At 41.6% G+C, this 21,401-nt stretch overlaps 1 protein-coding gene across 1 annotated transcript in view; it reads right to left on the minus strand.

Annotated features, from left to right (window-relative positions):
* The window catches only part of TDRD15 (tudor domain containing 15), a 688,203-nt gene that overhangs the window by 409,105 nt on the left and 257,697 nt on the right, over positions 1-21,401 (minus strand). Inside the window, exon 2 of the mRNA XM_044063524.1 lies at positions 14,149-20,677. Within this exon, the coding sequence (XP_043919459.1) occupies positions 14,149-20,662 (6,514 nt within the window). The 5' untranslated portion in view covers positions 20,663-20,677. The remainder of the gene's footprint in view (positions 1-14,148; positions 20,678-21,401) is intronic.

Consider the following 21,401-nt stretch of genomic DNA (forward strand, 5'->3'; position numbering starts at 1 on the left):
CTGTATCAAACAACTCGGCCAGATTCAGGTAGGGAGTATGCACAATTTTCCCCATATATTGCCTTGGTGACCATTTCAAAGAAGCCCACCAGATTAGGCACGACCAAAGCCAAGCTGGGTTGGGTCCAGTGTCTGAAGGCTGCTTATGTCTTTGTTGATCATTTCTATGATAATTTGTTCCATGGCTTTGCAAATTAGACTAGTCAGACTAATAAATCTGCATTTTTCAGGGTCAGCTGATTGTCTACCCCTGTGATGTGTAATCTTGATCACAGAAGCCATGAGACCAAAAATCCTGAGGTATTCCTTCGCAGTAACCAAGTCAAACAAATAGATCTTGATACAGATCTATTTTCCCTGTGGAAGAAAAGCTCTTTAAATGGTGGTGTCTAGTTGACATCTCAGAAACTCAATCCAGTGAGGAGGAGGAGGAGGAGTTGTCATGAAAGACTAATCTTCTCTTGGAATCTTAGCTTGTATAAGAGATCTCTCACCCAAAACACAGAAATTCCTGACACACTGAAAGAGACTCTGCAAAGATAAGCAAGTCACCTAAATACAGAAAAATGTGGATACCCTGTAACCTGCAGTGAACTATAACTAGAGATAGACACTGTGAGCACTTTAGTGAAGTGGACAGTCCAAAGGAGAAGGCAGAGAACAGATAACGAAATTCAGACACACAGTACCTTAAGAAACTCCTCAAGTCTGGATGAATACAAATGTGGTGATAAGCATCTTTTAAATCTAATGTCACAAGGAAACCTCAATGAAGAAGTGGAGGTAACAGGCTGTGAAATGACATCATTTGGAATTGTGGGCACTACCACAAACAGGTTAGAAAGGCCCAGAAAGTATAGTCAAGCATTTTCTTTCTTTGACACTAAAAATATCTTTGATAAAACCACTTTCTTACCTAGGAAGGAGGAACTGATCTTGTCACTCTCTGGAACAACATGTAATGAAGGACAGGTGGAAACATAGTCTGGTCTGGAGGATGATTAACTACCCTGGAAAGGATGAATTTCCTACCACTGTCATATGTAACCTTGATGAATGATCTTCAAAACCCATTTATTTGAAACTATCTGTTGCCATAGACAAAAGTAGACAGTCAGACTTTCTGGAGGAAGAAGGGGGCTGCCATGGTGGGGGGTGGGAACAAAGCATCACAAACAGCCATTCTGACTCACTGGATTGTCCTTGGTTTTGGGAGTTTCCAGAATTCTTCTTGAAACCCCCTTTGACATTTTTTCTTAAATGTTCACTTACCTGTATTTTGTTGAGACCATTTGTTTTGTTTCTTAAATTGGACGAGGAGTTACAGAATTCCATTGGAAACTTTGGAAAATGAGGGTTGAAAATCTTACATATTACCACTTTCATTCATAACACTTTTTTGATCTCATTTGCAACAGAGGAGCCAAAAACTAAATCTCTATCTAAAGGAACATTTAAAATCTCATTTTATTATCTGGGAGGTTTTGAGAACAGAGCCATGCAAATCTCCTCAAAACAGTACCTGTAGCAGTAGCCCTTAAAGAAGTATCAGAGTCACACACACACTGTATATAATGAGCAGTGACTTGAAATAATAGAACAAATTAAAGCAGATTTTTCCTCACAAGAAGAAACTGCAGGAAAACAATCCTTATACTTTCACAATTAGTCAGGATAAATATTAATATACAAGCCTGACAATTCAAAATTCTTAAACTCAAAGTTGCAAAAGCATAATCTTCCCATCCTTATCAGGAATATTAAGATTGGAATTAAATGTTTAGCAGCAGGATTAACTAAAACTGTAGCTGTTGTATCAGGTTAGGGAACACTGTATAAGAACTTAAAGACTATGGAACTTTATATATCCTATCTGCCTTTTTAGGAACTGCTAACGGACTGTCAGGAAAACTGCAGGCAGCAACATCCTTCATAGGTAGGTACTAGGCTATCGGCCCTGGGGCCTATACAAGCCCAGCCAAAAAGGTACCCTGGCTTTTGCCACCCAAGAAAATTATTTTCCTGTGCCACTGTCTAGCAGAGCCACAGAGGTGATCCCTGGGGTAAATTTCCTATTTCCCATCCAATCATCAAGATTTTTCTTGAAGAGTGCCAATGAGGAGCTTTGTTTGATATAGATAGGTAGTTTATTCCAGAGTATGGGAAGTCTCTGGGACAGGAATCTATCACTCTGGCATGTTCTGTTTATTGTGGTGACGGTTTAGGTCCCTAGAGCGTGTAGCTCGGTGGGATTGGGATTTCTTTAAGTGGAGCATATCCAGCAGCTCTGGGTTTGACATAGCTTTGTATGTTAGGCAGAGATCACCTCTGAGTAGGCAATATGCGACAGAGTAAAGCTGGAGTTTTTTGAGACGGTCTGCGTAAGGCATCTGTTTGAGGCCAGTAATCCTCTTTGAGAGGTATTTCTGCAGCCTTTCCAGTTGTTGTAGATGTCTTGTGAGGTACATACCAAAAGGGGCGTTGTACTCTATAATGGGTCTAATGAGTGATGAGTAGAGGGGAACAATGACCTCTTTTTTTCTGGATGAGAAACCTTTTGTGATGAGATGTGCCACGTAGAAGGATTTCCTGACTACTGTGGCGATGTGATTATCAAAGGAGGGACTACTGCCCGCCTGTGTCCCAAGGTCTCTTATCACACTTTCGGTGTTAAGTATACTACCGCCTATGTTGTAGTTCATGGGTACAGAGTTTTTACCAAAGGGGATGACAATGCACTTTTTAGCATTGAGCTTGAGGCTATGGCTTTGACACCAGGCATCTGTCTCAGTGAGGCCCTTCTGTAGGATGTCCACATCGTTAGGAGTTTCAATTATGGCTCCTAGTTTGCAGTCATCTGCGAACTTCATTAGCCAAAGACCTTCTGTGTTAGCCTGTACTTCAGAGAAGTAGATATCAAACAGGAAAGGACCCAGGACTGAACCCTGTGGTATTCCACTTGTCACTGGTCTGAAGTCGGATTTGGAGTCGGCTACTTTCACAGTGTGGGTTCTGTCAGTGAGCCAGTTGGCAACCCATCTTGTGACACAGGAATTTATACCTAGTTTAGTGAGTTTATCTATAATTCCAGAGTGGGGGATGGTGTCGAAAGCCTTGGCAAGATCTAGATAGGCTGTGTGAACCACCTTACCCTTGTCTACGGCTTTGGTGACTGCTTCAAAGAAGTCTATCAGGTTTAGGAGGCATGATCTGCTTTTTACAAACCCGAACTGGGTGGGAACCAGAGTTTGGAGATTACCAACGTCTTTGTTTATAAGTTCCATGATGATACGTTCCATGGCCTTGCAGACCAGGCTCGTCAGGCAAATGAAGTGGCAGTTCCTGGGGTCCGTGGTGGCTCCTCCTTGTGGAGTGGGATAACCGTTGCTGTGTGCCATTCAGCAGGCACAAAGCCTGAGGTGAGGCTATGATTGAAAAAAGTTATGTCCTTACCATAACGTTCCATGCAAGTTGTTCATCTCACCTTTTTGTTCTTACATGTGGGTTCGGAGCCGATCCCTCGGCTCCGAGTCGGACGCTTTTCAAGCTCAGACTCTCAGAGAAGCTCGAGACCTAGCGTATATCCCATGATGCTCTACTGTAAATCTCCAGATCTAGTATGCTGCAACCAAAGACAGCCTACAGGAAGAAAGAGAACTATAGTGCCTACCTATCTAGGTAGCTATATGTTTGTAGAAGGAAGAAACAGTCTGCCTAAGAAGACAGGCTGACAAAACTTGACCAATCCACCAAGGCAACCATCTTTCTCAACAGGAGGGGGAAGGTGGGAGGGAATGTAAGCACAAAAAGGCGAGATGAACAACTCACATGGAACGTTATGGTAAGGACATAACTTCTTTATGTGAAGTTGTTCTATCTCGCCATTTTGGTCTTACATGTGGGTAGTGTCCCAAGCACCCTAATCCTGGGTGGCTCACGGAAAAACATTCCTGAGCACAATGGAGCCAAAGGAAGCCCTGTCCCTGGAGGTCTTGTCCACTTTGTAATGAGTGATAAATCTGTGAGGTTTTGACCATGGTGGCAGCTGCAGAGATGGTATCCAAGGGCAAACGAGCTGCATGAGCTAATGACATAGAAACAGCCCAGGTAGAATGGGCTTTAACGTTAGTCGGTAATGGCTGATTAGTGGAAGAATAAATGAATTTAATGCAGTCAGAAAGCCACTTGGATAATGTGATTTTTGATACTGCAGAACCTTTCTTATTCTCTGCGTAAGAGACAAAGAGTTGATCCGATTGTCTGAAGTCTTTCGTTCTATTCAGGTAGAATCTCAATTGTCTGTGTATATCAAGCTTGTGTAACACATATTCCAGTCTGCTGGTATGGTGTCTAAAGAAGGTTGGAAGCTCAATGGACTGATTTAAGTTAGTTTCTGAACAGACCTTAGGGAGAAAGGTAGGGTTAGTCCTGAGAGACACCCTATCAGGGTGAAAAATCAAATATGGGGGATTGGAGGATAATGCTTGAAGTTCGGAGACCCTACGTGCACATGTAATGGCTACCAGAAATATAGTTTTCCAAGACAGAAACTTTAAGTGACATGATGAGGCGGGTTCGAAGGGGGCGAGCATCAACTGGGATAAAACAAGATTCAAATTCCAGGGAGAGACAGCGTGTCTGATAGGTGGTCTGAGATGGTGGGTCCCTTTCAAGAAGGCCTTACATAGTCTATGGGACATGATGTTAGACCCGTTAAACCCTACATAGAAATTGGAAATAGCAGCCAATTGAACTCTAATGGTGGCAGCTGCTGCGCCATCATGGAACAAGGAAGACAAGAACTCTAAGATGGTATGAATAGGTGCCATATAAGGGTCAATGTCATGATGAGAAGCCCAGTGAACAAATCGTTTCCATTTGCTATTATATAGCTTCCTGGTAGACAGTTTATGAGAAGAAACTATAATATGTTGGACCGCAGGAGACAAATCTTGAGACCTGGCTAATATGGGAATTGGAGCAGGCAAGCTGCCAGTTTTAGGAAGATGAGGGAGGGATGAAGAACTCCCGATGAATGAGTCAGAAGATCTGGCACTGGGTCCAGGATCCATGGTTCTTCCACTTGATACTTCTGCAGGAAGGGGAACCAAATTTGACGAGGCCAAGATGGGACTATCAAAATCACAGTCCTTCCCAGACTTTTGGCTTTCTGTATGAATTTGGGAATTGGCGGGAAGGCATATAGGAGGCCCGGGGGCCAATCGTGTATGAGCGCATCCCTCGGGTTGCTCCCCGGTGGGGGATAAAGGGCAAAGTAGCTGCTGCATTTGGCATTCATCGGAGATGCAAACAGATCGCAGCAAGGCTGGCCCCATCTGCGGAAAATCTTGTCCGCCACCTGTTGTTTGAGGGACCACTCGTGAGGCAACAGTATGGGCCTGCTCAGCTTGTCCGCTATCACGCTGGATGACCCCGGGATGTGCTACAGGAAAGCGTCTGGTGGATACAGCCCATTGCCAAATTCTTAGGGCCTCTCAGCATAAGGGATACGATCTGGTTCCCCCTTGCTTGTTGATATACCAGACTACCAGACTACCGATATGTTGTCTGTCCGAATAGCAATTGTACCTGGAGGAAGACAGTCGTGAAAGTGTTGCAACGCCAGGAACACCGCTCTCAGCTCCAGGACATTTATATGCAAATGTGATTCCATGCTTGACCAAGTACCTTGGACAGTCTTTCCCTGAAATAGCCCCCCCACCTATCATGGAAGCATCCGTGGTCACTGTGGCTGTGGGTTGGGGAAGAACAAAGGGACATCCGACAACTAATTGGTCGCTGTTCAACCACCAACTGAGATCCTTCTTGCAAAGATCTGTTAACAGAATCTCGTGTGACATGGGCAGTCGTTGGTAAGACCATTGTGCGAAGAGTAGCCACAGGAGTATCCGCATGTGCATGCACCCTAATGGGACTGCTATCAGTGTGGCTGCCATTGTGCCTAATAGCTGCAGTATCTGGGATACAGGAGCTTTGTTCTGGGTCAACAGACTGGACAATTGACTTTTTAAAGATACGATTCTTGCTTGAGGCAACCTGATCCTTGAACTGACGGTGTCTAGCTCTGCTCCTATAAAGGTAATATGCTGCAAGGGTGATAATGCAGATTTTTCGAAGTTTAAGGTTATGCCCAACTGGGAACAAAGGTTGATAGTGTGGTCTCTTGCTTGGATTAGTTGATGCCTGGAGGTGACAGTGAGGAGCCAGTCGTCCAGATATGGAAATACCCAGAATCCTACATGTCTCAGGTGAGCCGTGACCACTGCCATACATTTGGTGAACACTCTGGGGGCTGCGGTGAGACCAAAGGGCAGGGCTCTGAATTGGTAATGACTGGCCCCTAGCCGGAAACGCAGGTGATCTCTGGATGATCTGTCCATTTTGATGTGGTAGTAAGCATCCTTGAGATCTATAGAGCACATCCAATTGCCCGTTTCTAAGAACGGAAGAATCGATTGAAGCGTGACCATCTGGAACTTTTCCTTCTTGACGAAGGTGTTGAGTTTGCTGAGGTCTAGTATGGGCCTCCAGTCCCCTGCTTTCTTTGGAACTAAAAAGAACCTTGAGTAAGTTCTGGATCCTATCTGGTCCGCCGGGACTGGCTGGATGACTCTTTGTCTAGCAGGTTTTGGATTTCTATGGCTGCTAGCTTTCTCAGACTGGGTGGAATGTCTGGAATCCTTGTACACATGGGGGGGAGTTTTGTAAAGGGAATGTAGTAACCCCTGGCAATGATGCTTTTTACCCAAGAATCCACTGTAATGTTTAGCCAGGCGTTTGGGTATAAAGCCAAGCAACCCCCGACTGCCTCCAGAGAAGGACAGCTGGGCTTCCTTTCAGGAATGCTGATAGGGCTTACCAGAGAACTGCTCCGTGTCGCCCTGGTTTTGTGGACCGTCTCTGCCATTTGGATTGCATCTTCCGTTTTTGCCCCCTCCTCTGCCCCTAGAGGGGGTATCCATAGGTGTGTTTTGGAAAGCTCCTTGGGGTTTTCGGAACCAATTTTTCCCACTTCGTTGCCCTTTGGGGTACGGTCTAGTTGGAGTGGAAAAATGGACTCCTACAGCAGACAGAGTCTTTCCTTCTTGTTCACACCTAGTAAGCAACTCCTTAACTTTGGGCCCGAACAAGGCAGAACCATCGAATGGGGTACTGACTAAGGAAGATTTGAAGGCTTCCGCAAAGGAGCAAAGGCGCATCCAGGACCGTCTCCGAAGAGCTATCGCTGAGCCTGCCACCCTACTCGATCCATCGGCAGCATAAGAAATGAGTCGCATGTATAAGTTTACTATAGAATTGAGGGTGTTGAGTTGTGCAGTCACCTTCTCAGAAACTGCATCAGCTGTGTTACCCTGTAGAGTATCTCCCAGCTCTTTAAGGAGATCTCGTTGAAGGCGGGTAAAATGTCTCATGGAAAATGCTGCAGAACTAAATATGCGTTTCCCATACCTGTCCATCATCCTAGAATCCCTATTAGGAGGATGGACAGAAGAAGAGGTTTCCGACATCTCTTTCTTGGTGGCTGCCACCACCACCATGGCATCAACCGGGACTCCCTTGGTAAGAAAGGCCTTGTCAGTAGGGGAAGTAATAAACTTGTTGGGCCTCCGAGGGACCGGTTCTACTGAATCAGGGGACTCCCACACCCTTCGAGCAACCAGATCCATCATTTCATCGAAGGGTGGGGTAACCCAGGAGGTGGATGGTTGAGACCCAAAGGCCTTCCCGAGTACTGACTCGTCCTCAGTAGGGGCAAGGGACTGCCAATCACCCCTCTGTCTTAAGATCTCCAATATGTCTGCAAATGAGACATCTTCTGAGGGGGATCGTGGGGACCCTTCATATTCCTCCAAGTTGGTATCTGATGTTAGGGATTCCTGTGGGGAATCCAACTGCCTCCTCTTGCACAGTCTCTTCCTACGTACTTCATCGGTGGGAGTATCCGGTGAAGTCCTTGTAGAGGAGGGGCCACCCAATGGGGATATGGGGATACCTGAGGCTCTGGATCTCGACACTTGGTAGGGACCTGTGGGGAAGAGGTAGAACGAGGCCCTTTAGGGGGAGGGGAAGAAAGATCAGAGGAGGTAGTGGTCTTAGCAGACATGACCTTCCTCATGGCATCGAAGGCACCAGAATCCCAGTCCGAGAAGTCTGTCGGCTTCGAAGAGGCCGGCAGCTTTCCCTGAGCAGAGACCCCCCGCTCCAATCCAGAGGACAGAGCCAAAGCCACCTGCGCCAAAGCCCCAAGGGGAAGGGTCGGAACCGAAGTATCGGTCCGACTCTCCACCCCGGAGCCAGCGAGGGACTGTCGGCCCCGAGACTCCCTGGTCGGAACCGAGGAGATCAAGGTCGACGGAGCCAAGGGAGGTGGATCAAACCTTGGCTCCGATGGCTCTACCAACATCGGATCTGTCTGCCCCGGCTCAGAGAGCTCGATTGGCTTCGAAGAAGGAGGAGAAGAAATTATGGCTGGGATTTCAGGCTTCGAAGCAGAGTGGCTCGAAGCGGACAGCATTTTGGCCAGGGCCAGGTTCTCTAACAGCCTCTTAACCACTCGGTCCAGGTCCACTTCAGAAAGACTTGAAGAATGTGTCGAGAGATGGGTCGAAGGAGCCGAAGATGGTACCGATTGAAGAATTGGAGACTGAGGAGTCTCCAATATCGGATCCACAACTGGGCTCAGAGCTAAAGGATCGATACACGGCTCCGAGGGCTGTGGAGCCGATGAATGAACCATACCAGAGGAGCTCAGAGCCGATGACTTGGGCTCCGAGGACCCCTTGGACGACTTCGACCCCTTCGAAGCCTTGGAAGAAAGGTCGACCTTGTCCAATGTAGCCTGAAATTCAGGCTTCAGGAGTCCCCTATCTACCAGCTTCCTGCGCATTTCCAAAAGAACCCTGGCGCTAAAGGAGTGGCAGATAGAGCACACTTCCTGCAAATGAACAGAACCCAATCAGTACGCGCAGGTGGAGTGGTTGTCTGTAACAGACATTTTTTTACCACACTCACACCTTTTAAATCCTGACTTTTGTTTTTCTGACATCTTAAACAATATAAATTCAGGTCCCTGAATCTCAATATTAAAGCAAAGAAGTAACAACACACCAGTTATCCAAGTACCTAAATATTAACTACTATAGTTAACTATAAACTAAGCCCTTGCAGGATATATGTAAATATATATATATATATATATATATATCTAAGATTATTTAAATGTGACAGAAAAAAGAAGTGCACTCACACACAAGAGCTGACAGAGCCCTGTCACACCCAAACAGATGAGAGGCCTAGAAAAACCTTAAAGAGAAAATACTTCAAAAATTTAACTAGATCTAAGCGAACTAACTAAACGCTAATACTATAGAAAAATCACATCTATTTTAAACATATAAGATAAAATTATCCACAAAAATTCTCTATAAATATAGAAAAATAAGTCACTGGCCCGAGCTTCCTCCGACGAGCTGTAGATCCATTGCAGCGGCAAACTAGATCTGGGGATTTACAGTAGAGCATCATGGGATATACACTAGGTCTCGAGCTTCTCTGAGAGTCTGAGCTTGAAAAGCGGCCGACTCAGAGCCGAGGGATCAGCTCCGAACCCACATGTAAGAACAAAAAGGCGAGATGAATAACTTCACATCATGGTACTTGGGTGGGGTGCCAGTTCGTTCTGTAGTTCATGTAGAACACAGCCTGGGATGTTGTCTGGTCCCAAGGATGCTGTGTTATTGGCTTTGAAGAGTGTGGTTTTTACCTGTGCAGCCGTGATTACAGGAACTTTGCATTCTTCCGGTATAGAGATGGGCTCTTTAGGGGGTGAGAGGGGGGTAAAGTTAGCACTGAACCTATCTGCCAGGATGTTGGCAATATCAGGTGGGTCTGTATATTTAGTGCCATTGTGCTGTAACTCAGAGCAAATCTGACTGTTGCCATTGAGATTCTTGACATAGCTATAGAATGCTTTGTGGTTGTCTTTAGAATCAGTGGCAATTTTGTTTTTGTAACTAGCTTTGGAGGATTTTTATCAAGGATCGCAGCTTCTTACTGAGGCTGACCAGGGAGTTCCTCCACTCGTAGGATTTTACTCTCTTTTGCAAGAGTTTCTTCCTTCTGTTGTACAGTTTGTTTATGGCAGGGGACCACCAGATTGTCTTCCTTTTTTTGGAGGATAGTTGTCTTGGTTCTGTTTGGGATAGCACGATCCATGCACAAGTGCAATTGTGTAGGATTCAGTAGTCGTATCTGTATTGTCCATCTGCATGGGTGTCATGAAGTTCACCACTTCTGTCTTAAGAAGCATGAAATTGGCTTTGGAGAAATATTTTACCATGTTTTCCTTAGACAAAACTGGAGGAATGGGCGCAGGTTCTGGAAATTCCTTCTGTAACATCTCTCAGTATTTTCTGAAGGACTGCAAAATCTCTCCCACTGAGAACACTGGCACATTCTAGGAATAGTCTTTAAGAGAAACTTCTCACAAGGAGAATCAGAAATTGAGCTCTGCCTGGAGCCTGAATCAGGAATCTGAAGAAAAACTCCTTTTTTCTGTCCCTTCACCCTTCCTGTCCCATTTCAGAATCTTGAATTTCTTTAGGAAAGGAAGTATCCCTCTATTTTACCAGACACTACCTTACAAAAAGGATCAACAGCTTGAATTAAATCCTGAGCTAGACCCAATAAATTATTCCTGTCAAAAGAAATTTGAGAAGAAGCAGATATATGCTTAGTTTTTCACTTTTTTGACAGGAGAAATTGGGTCAACAGTTTTTATTAGTGGCAGCAGCTGCTTCCCTAGGGACAGGCACAACATTCTGACAAAAAAGGGAAGTCTTCCCTGTTCCTTCTTCTAGGACCGACAAAAGTGGCTCTCCCTTGCCCACTAAGGGGACCCAAACAGCTGCAGAGAATGCGGCTAATCACTGGTCCATTAGTAGCTGTAGGTGCTACACCAGAGGGATACGGGGTAAAAATGAGTGGTCTAAGGTACAACAAAAGGACAAAGCAGTGTCACTCATCTGCAGTTGAAGCAAATTGCTGGTGACAAAGATTTTGTGCTTAACTTTTTCTTTTTATGATGGAAGGACCACCCGTGGGACTGACAGTTTGTTCTATGGTCAAGTCAAAAATGGTGCCAGTTGCCTATTGGAAATAAGTAGCAAATGCTGGTAAAAAAAAAGTCAGTTTTTCAGGTTTTATTTAAATTAAATGATGGCCTCTCAAATACAGCAAAAAACACTTTGCCACCCCATAAAATAAACACAATTACTCCACAGGAAAAAAAATGTTTTTTTTTCTGTTACTTTAAACAGCTTTTCAACGGATAGGAAAAGAGAGCATTCTCATTTAAAAGAACAGCACAATCCGGTGACACAGTCCATTAAAACACAAACTGCTAGCTTTAAAATAACATTCCTATTATAGTTTCTTAGGTTCATACTAGACTAACTGCCCATGTGGGTCATTTTAAGCCTAGTCAATTACCCATGGGAGAATCAAACCTTGCACCTTTTCTCTAGAAGGTAAACACCTTAACCATTATGCCAACCTCCCACACTTCTGAGAAGGAAAGTATTAATAAACAAAATACTGAAAGGAAGGTCCCTCCAAGGGAACTTATCTGCTCTCCAAATGAACAGTACACGCAGACCATCAATCCTCAAAAGCCTCAGGAGTCTACTCTTCGGTGGCAATAAAGCTCTGAAGGGTTGATGCCCACACTTGTCTTTCAATCAGCTCAGCTTGAGTTGCTACACAGTTTGGGTGCATGGAAGGTGCCATGACGTTTTGAAAGCTCTCAGGCTATTATATCCCTGACAGCATGTAACCCCATACTGCTAAGGCTACTGCAGCTATGATCAATATGATAAACTATCACTGTGAGATGTAATTTTTGAAATAAAACTCCTTGACAGAAAACATGTTGTACACTTGGAGATAAGCTCTTCTGTCACTGTAAAGTCTTTTGCCGAAGACACTGCTTCTTGCACCTTTTTAATAACATTTACAATTTACAAGCTATTTAAATTTGATTGGCTTATGTTCTTTAACTTGATTTTCAGTAAATTCTCAGGAATTTATTAGGATGCGTATGGGTGGGTGGAAGAGTGACATTAGATAGCTAAAGGGTGTTAATGAGTTAAAGTTGCTTCGTAAAATAGCTGTGTACTTAATGTTTGTGTCTTACTCTATTAGGATGCCTGTCAGAACATGTCAGTCCATAACATCTTTTAGAAAGCTTTTGCTGTCCTACATTATTTTGAGCAACCAAAAGCTTTTTACCGCGTTACTGAAAAGCAAGGAAAAATGTACTGAGTACAACTGGTTGCCTCACAGTGTTATTCAGTTACCTGATGTGAAAATTAGGTGTAGTGTTTACACTTCACCTGGATGAGCAAACATTTCAGAAGCATAAAAGCCATTATGTACTATACTGAATTTTTAAATAAGAAACAGAGCATGTAGTCCCTAGTTCGCAAGCAAAACAAAGTCAGAGTGTCTTTCTGAACTGAAGCGTTTCAACTCGGCACCATAAAAAAATCAACTGCCAATCATTAGTGGACCAGAGTTCCGCTGTGGCTACCCCTAACCGGGAAAAGACAAACATATTTCCATTTGACAGCATTACTTTTGACAGAAGTGCGCTGTTGCACATTTAGATTTTTCTCTTACTTGTATACAACTGAAATCTATTCCGTGAGGTATTCATTAGAACAGTCAGAAAAAGAGCGTATTCTGATAGGACAAAGAAGGGAGAGGGACTGGCCAATTGGAAGCTAGGTAGGAGTGGTCTGAAGCAAGAACTGATTGGTCAATTTTCTAAAAACCCAGAACCTATGAGGTATGTTATCTGGCTTAGTCAGCATAATGAGATAAGCCATGAGAATATGGCCAATGGATAGAGTATGGGAACATGGTGGTTATCGTCTGGGGGTAGCCTGAGGGGGGCAGAGATTGTTTAAGAATGTGTGCTGGGCCAAATGGCACAGGAAAAGAATGGTGAACAAATAGCTATCATAAAAACTTACATTTTAATACTCTGTTTCTGTTTTATTATTGTTCCAACCATACTTATTTACATGGATTTCCTTACAGCGAGCCCCTATCAGCACATTTATTTGCCAGCGTTTCTAACTGAATTTTTAAATGACTCCATTGCTTCATTTTTTACTTTTAATATCAGTACTGCATGCTTACAGTAATACACATTTAATTATCATTCAGTTGTTTGGTCTTTTAACTGTACTTGCTTTGGTTAAGCATTTACCTTAAATTAAAAAAAAAAAAAAAAAAAAAAAAAAAAAAAAAGCAGAAAATAAATGTCTATTACGCATCTATTAGAAGGGAGTTGCCTGGAGGGGAGATGTGTACTTTTCAAAAATTTGCAAGTGGAGTGAGAATTGTTGTAGATTGTCAAGGAGCTACAAGTTATCACAGTAAAATCATATTACACTCTGAATTCTTATTTATAGGTTTGAACGACATGAGGTTTTTTTTTAGGTTTTCGTTTTTACACCCCTCAGTTGACCATTGTTAACCTCATGCAGCCCTCAAGTTCAAAACTTCTGCTCTAGTCACTTATTGCTATCTTTTACTGCCTTACCTTCTGTCATATTCTGATGGCTGCTAATCTACTAGTTACATTCTCCATTCTGCTCATACTCACTCTACATGCTACCTTCACGTGCTTCCACTCCATTATATTTCATGCCAAACCCATGCATATCTCTTGAAACCTTTTGCTACTTAATCCCTCTATGCTGCCTCTACCGCGGTTACCCTTCATCTTCATATTGTGGCTAATCTGTAAATATATGTACCATCCAGTGTTCTGCTTCTCATCCTTCTTTTCTTCCTAGCCCAGCAGACCCATTTTCTGATTTTAGCACTGCAAGCAGCATACTTTCTTCTCAGCACAAGTTTTGTTTTTTTTGACTATGTATTTCAAAGCAGTAGCATGATTATGACCAGCTACCTCTATTTTTAATATGGTCCTTCATAATGTTTTACTCTGCAACATTTTCCATTTTTCCTGTGCCTCCTTTGAATTATTTATGGATATGACTGGAAACTATTCTAGTTAAGCACTTGAATAAATGAATGAACAAACAAAATACTTACATTCGGTATTCCCTGTAAGCAGGATTTTAAAAATCCTATTCTTTTTCGACATCAAAAAAGGAATTACTTCTCTGTCTGTACCTCTATTTGCTCTAATTGCCCTTTTTCTCTCAGTAGGTAGCCTTTTTGTCAGCTGTTGCTTAGCTGTTCTCATACTCGAGTAATTTACAGGACCTAGTTCAGAATCATTGTTCAAATAACTGTTTTCTCCACTAAGATGGCAATTCCACGGATGATCATAAAGTTTGTGCATTAGCTCATCTTTCTTGCAGACCAAAAATTCATCTACACACTCATGAAGAATTGCATGCATTTCAGATTCTTCTAAATCTTGCTGCTGATGTAGTAATTTATTTCCAGAACTTAAACGAATGTTGCTGCCATTTTCTTCTTTTCCCCACCGTTTCAAAAATGAATTGTCCAAACATTCTTTAGATCCAATTTCAAACCTAGATTTATGTACCTTCCAGACATCTGAATAAGTAGAATAAGGCCAAGGGTTAAGTGCAGAATAAATAGCATGCCTTGCAGCAACTAATTTATCTGCTGCTTTCTCATTATTGACAAAAATTTCTACAACCCATCCCACTCCTCTTACGAACTGCTGAAATTTAATAATCAAGCTTTGCTGGGCTAGGCACTCTTGAAAAAAGTTTGCTGCTTCATCTGTCCATTGCTTGCTATTTGGAGGCATTACTCCCCTCAAAACACATGAGCATGCAAGTCTTGGCAACCTAGAAAGCACTTCAGGAAGAACTTTCAGTTTATCAATATCAGTGTGCGAAACATATATACAGAAACCATAGTCAATACATTTAACTAGTATGAATGTATCTGTGACCTCAGCAATTTCTCCTCTATACCACTGTTTGTCAAACACACATCGAATTAAGCAGAATGAACCAGGAATTACATCAGCTTTAATCAAAGATGGCAAAGACTCTGAGAGCTCCAGTAACAATGACGACAGTGTTTTCATTACTTCAAATGAATCTTCTAACTGAATATGAAAATCTGATGGATCAAGTACTGCTGTAGCAAAACCCTTGTAGGCTTCATTTAAATTAAATGATGCTCTGTCAAATACAGGTAAATGATTTTCTGGTAGGGGTGCACAGATATCAGGGAGAATCGTTTCTGTTGGTAAAGACTTGGAAGAGAAAGCTTCAGTGTCTTGCTTTTCCAAGACAAGTGAATTATTTACTTCATTCTTTACATCACTTTCACATACATTTAGCCTTTGGTCAGGATGCAGCTGAATATCATCTGTGCCCACTAAAGGTAACAAACACTGACTATCTAATGAAAGAGCTTCATCTGCATTGACTTCAACTTCCCAAGCTTGAGATGCTTCATTATAGCTAACAAATACAATTTTTATTTCTCGGTCAGCAAATAGGGGGTCTGTATCTGGAAAAAACTCATTTTTTTCTCCATTATTCTCTGAGTCCACATATTTACAAAGCAGCAACTGTTTTGGGATGTTTTCTATTTTTTGGGTTAACATACTGATATTAGACAAACACACAACTTCCACTTTCCCAAAGTCAACCAAGAACACTAAAACGTTACCATCATCTCTGTTGCACTTTTTGATCTCAGCACGATACCACTGGGAATCTATGTCAGACTTTGCTAGACATTCAAGCCATTCTCTTAAGTCATCTTTAGTAATACTGCTGCTTCCTTCTGCTTCTTCTAGGACAAATGTCAAGCCTGAGACAGTTGGAATTTGCATATGGTTCTTCAGTTTTATGTAAAAATATTGCTCAGCACCACTGGTTAGTAGTACAGTGACAATCTCAACCTGCCCAGCTTTAACTTGCTGAGGATGCATTTTTTGAATATATATTTTCTCTACTGCATCTTCACATTCTGCAAACAGCACTAATGTAGAATCTTTCTTGTCCACTGTTTTGTGTTGCAAAGTCTGCTTTTTTGCATTGGAGTTCAAAGAAAGAGCACAAGGCTGGTAAATTTCTTTCCCGGTAGCTAATATTTTTGGTGAAAGTATGCAAACTGCTAAATTTCTTGCAATCAGTTCTTCAGCAATATCTTTGTCGTCGTAAGTTATTCTTACTCTCCACTGCTGACCAGAAAGTTGAAAAAACTCACAAGTTACAGCCTTGTCGTTTAGTTTTCCAGCAAAATACTGCACAGCTTCATTGCTCCAAGACCCACCTGCATCAGTGCCTTGTGCTCCACAAAGAGAAACATGCAAACTAAGTCTAGGCTTTGCAAGAAATTTATCATTCAGCTGATAAATATCACTGTCATTCACAATTGCAGAGTTACCATAGTCAATAAATTCTACTTCAAGGGAGCCATTTGGAAATACCTGTTTAACAAATGCTCTGTACATAGAACCATCGTAAGCATAGCTGGCTGCAACAAGATCCCCAGCTGCTACTATGCCACCAGGTATTGTACTCAGACAGTCACAGTTACTATCTTCATTTAGTTCCTCTGCAAGCTGAGCTATTGCATCTTCATCTGCAGCAAACTGTACAAATAAATCTGAGGGATTAATCACATGAGAAATGTACACTATATGTTTAGAACAAGGCACAATTCCATACTGGGGAAGGTCACTTATGTTTGATAATTTTAAACTACAACTCTGCTGTGATTCCTTCAGCACTTCATCCCATTGTTCATTTGCTTTTTCCACAGAAGTAAAATGATTCATCTGTTTAGAAAATTCATTTGATTCTTTACTTTCCCACTCTTCAACATGTTCTAGCCTGGGGGTATCTGAAGGAGACGCATCTAGCTTAGATTCAACCACCACCTGCAAAAGGTCTGGCTCTGTATCCTTAATCTTTGTTTTACTCACCAGAACTTCAGTTCTTTTATCTACTACTGCCACATCAGTGTCATGCAAAACAGTATTGCTAAACTGTTTTTTCACTTTTGTTTGGACGATCAGTCTGTTTTTACTGTTTGTGCTATTTACAGTAACTTCTTTAAATGTTGTACTGTTTTTAGTTTCTGGAATCATACTGCTATGTTGCTTCTTTTTCTCCAGGTACAACATTTCATCTATTTTCTGGTTTATGCAAAGATTTCCATCATACACTTCAACCAACAAACTGCCATCACATTCTTTACCAACAAATACAGCTTTAAGCAGTTTATCTAGAGTGTTATTTTCAAAATATTTACAGATGTGAACTGGCAATTCAGCTACAATATCTGAAAGCTGGCATTTGATTGCTTGCATAGGTGTGAACAACAATTGTAGGGCATCGTCAGGAATTGAAATAACTTCATCAGCTTCAATAATATGTATATCACCGAAGTCCACAAAAAACACCTTTAAATGAGACATTGACTCTGTAGGAGATGCTAACCCCCTGTACCAGTGGCCATCTCCAAAATATCTTGCTACACAGACACCAGAACTGCACATTTTCTTCTTCTTTCCATGTATTAATTTGGTAAATGTTTCAATATCTGTGATTAAAGCATCAACTATTCCAGAATTTCTTCCAAGTTGGCAGTAAAAGTGTGCTGGACTATTAATATGAGTTACATAAATCTCTTCTTCGCTACCAACTTTAATGCCGAAGGAGCTATAATAAAAACTCTGAAGCTGGATTACTGGGCTCAATACCTTTTGCAGTTCCCATTTTTTTGCATGGCCTTTATCTATCAGAAACTGTCTTGCACTTATGAAAGAGGTACAAAGGTCAACTATATTGCATAAACCTTTTCTGTTAAAAAAAGTTAATGCATACACTACACACTTAAGAGGCATGCTGCATTCAGTATTTAAAAAGTCCCCAAAAGCCATGCATGCATCTTTGTTCCAGTTAAAGGGATCACCATCTATGGGTTCAATTAAACTGTAAAGGCTACATCTAAATGCCTGAGCCTCCAAAATAAGAAAATCAGGTCTTAAAGCACGGAGATCAGAGAGATATTTCCTTTCTTGAGTTCCATAATCAACAAAGATGACTTCAAGTTCATTGCAGCTGAGTTGTTTAATAACAGCTGCTCTATACCAATTACCATCTTTTGAAGACTTGGCAATACAAGCAGTCTGTCCTACCTGATATGGATCACTGTGAACTGCATAATAGCGCTGAATGGAAGACATAAGCGCATGTAATTCAGTTAACTTTCCTGTTGGTTGACACCAAAATTCTGTTGGTGAGATAAAGGATGAACATTTAACATCCAGAAGGCTTCCTAAATTAAATGAATGTTGTTTGTAAGGAGATATACACACGGCAGGAACTCTGCTCCTGAAAGCATTTCTGCAAGCAAAATCTTTCCACTTGGAAGGCAGAGATGTCAGCAGATTTTCATTTCTATAACTATTAAATGAAGAAAACTGGCTTTGACATGCAGACTCCTTCCTTTGCAAAATTTTATTATTTTTAATTTCAGATGTGCATTTGTTATATCTAACATTGAGTTTGTTTTGTAATTTTTTGGAAGTGGGTACTTTGGAATCAACTTGAGCGCCACAGACCAATTTCTGCTCTATTTCCCAGTACTCAGCATGCCCAGCTTGAGTCATAAGGCTGATAATGCTAGGCTCCCCTGGAATGTCTGTATCATGAATATCTACCATATACTTGTCGCCCTTTTTGGAAATGACATACACCAAGAGAGCTTTGTTAAATACAGCTTTCTTAAAGAAATCGTTTACATTCTTTGTCCACACATCATCAACAGGATACAGATCAGCAAGTGAACAGCACACAGCTAAAGCTGGAAGATGGAAAAATTCAGGATTTAGAGTTTTCACAAAAGAAAAAGGTACAGTATCGGTATTGCCAAAGTCCAAAAAATAAACAACTACTTCAATATCAAGTACTTCTGTAATGACAGCACGATAAAAATGAAGGTCTTTACTATACCTGGCACAGCAAATTAAACCAGGTTCTGGATTGTCCACAGACCTATCTCTGAGACAAAGTGGATTATACGAGTCGGCAAGATTCTGCATCATTTCTTCAAAATCAGTATCATGTTCATTAGTTCTGATCCAAAAGTTAGATGGATTCAACACATATTCAACATAAGCAGTATAAACTCTGCTTTCTTTCAGCTCTGTTGTTTGATAGGAGTATTTTGAAAAGGGATCTTTTCCAGTTAATGTATTTACTTTGGGTTGTGGTTCTCCAAGAAACAGTAGTGAAGAAGTGCCACCATTCATCTGAACACTGTTATTTTCTACTAAAGGTACATCACTAGTATGTTCAGTATACTTGCTCTTCGACGGTATAATGTCCTGCATAATTCTGTCAACTACCATCTCCATCCCATTTGGATTCCTATCCTGGCTGCAAAGTGTTACATAATACAGAAATTCAGTGGTATCAAAATGATCAATGTATGCATACAATGGGTGTCCCAACAACCCTTGCTTAAACTGAGCCAGCTGAGCAGTCTTTGCAGTTTCATCTTCAATACCAAGAGATGTCAGTGTACAAGGAATCGACATGACAGGTAATACATTAAATTCTGGTTTAAGTTTTCTAACATGATCAGGGATCACAGCTTCACAGATTCCAAAATCCGTAAACCAGACCACTACCAAACCAGTGGGTAAGAGTTGCTGCATTATGCCCCTGTGCCACTGTCCATCTTTCCGTTTAGCAGCACAAAATATTCCAAAATGATCACAAAATGAATCCTCTGTGCTCATTGCATCATAATATAAGGACATACGATGGGACAGTACTTCTAAATCTTTTATATAATGAATATTTTGGCAGTAGAATTTTTGAGGGCTAACAGCAGTAACTATCTTCACGCACATTACAACATTTCCTTGCAAACATGGCTTCATATGATCAACTACAAGCTGAACATTTGGAAGTAACTTATGATGGTGTATAAATGATAATTCAGGTTTCCTGCACGGTTCCTGCAGCAGATCTGGCATGCATGTGTGTCTAGTGTTTGGAGGCAGTTCTTTCAACAGTTCCACAAGAAGGCAAAATGTACTGCTGTCAACATACTTTGCTAAATGTAATTCAAATGCCTGGCTATTAATATGAGGTACTTCAAGAAGTATAACATGCTGGGGCAATGTTTCCTGAACATAGCCTTTAACTTCTGATCCCTTCAATGATGAGAAATATTTTACAGCCAAAGGAGACCATTTCTGCACAACTGGTAATATATTGGCAAATATGCCCTGTACTACCTTTGAAGGTATCTGAAACATCTCACCAGAGGCAACAGCAATATGGGCAGCAGTAACTGTGAGCACATTTCCAATATCAATAAGGAATACTTTGTAAATTTCATTTTTTCTTTCCAGTACTCTTCCTCTATACCACTCTCGGTCAGTGTCTTCCACAAAGCAAAACTCACCAGTTCCAACAGTGCCTTTTACTTTTGGAATCAGCTGCATTTCATTTTGAAGTATGTGATAGTCAAACTCACAAACAGTGGTATACTGTCCATAGAAGTGTACTAGAGGTTGCTCCAAATTACATTCCACTTGTGTTAACTTCAGTTCCAAGTTTAATGCACCTGATGACAGCATCATCACGATATCCAAATACTATGAAAGAGAAAATTTTCCACTGTGAGAAACACATTACAGTAAATGACAAACTGAAAAAGAATTTATAAAATGCAATTACAGCTCTTAATTACGTTATTAAGAATGACCTACAGGATAAACCCTCCCAAAAAATAAATGGCCAACCATAAACATTGGGATGCATTTCTGTCTTAAATCTCTGCATCTATTTGACAATTAAAAGTTGAAATGATAAATTATTACCCTAGTTAAAATTCTGTACAAGACAGTCAAGTATCCACACAAAACTGTACTAGAACAGTATCAACATTCTTACTTAAAAAGATAAAGTGCCTACATTGCTAGACAGGTCCCCTTATGTGATATGATTTTAGCTAAATGAACAAGACGGACAATATACATGGGATAACAATGAAGACAGGAAACGGTAGTGAATCCCCATGACAAGATAAACAAGGCACTGGGTCATGCTGCTCAATGCTAGAAGTCTACATTTGTGCTGTAACAGAGACCTGGTTCAAGGCAGCAGAAAGCATCCCTGCACTACCAGGCTCACATCTTTAAGCCTCAGAACTTGGACTGAAGCTCCAAAAGTGGTGGTGTTTCCATACTCATAAAGGGTGCGCATGCCTCCAGACTAGTAGCCCAACAAAACGCATCTATAATACTTCAGGTGCAGCTAATAGTGGGTAAGACAGAGATTCAGGTCGTAGCCTGCTATAGGTCCCCAATCATGCCCCAA

Source organism: Protopterus annectens, chromosome 2.part1 (assembly GCF_019279795.1).
Source record: "Protopterus annectens isolate FY-2018-M chromosome 2.part1, PAN1.0, whole genome shotgun sequence".
Taxonomy (NCBI): Eukaryota; Metazoa; Chordata; order Ceratodontiformes; family Protopteridae; genus Protopterus; species Protopterus annectens.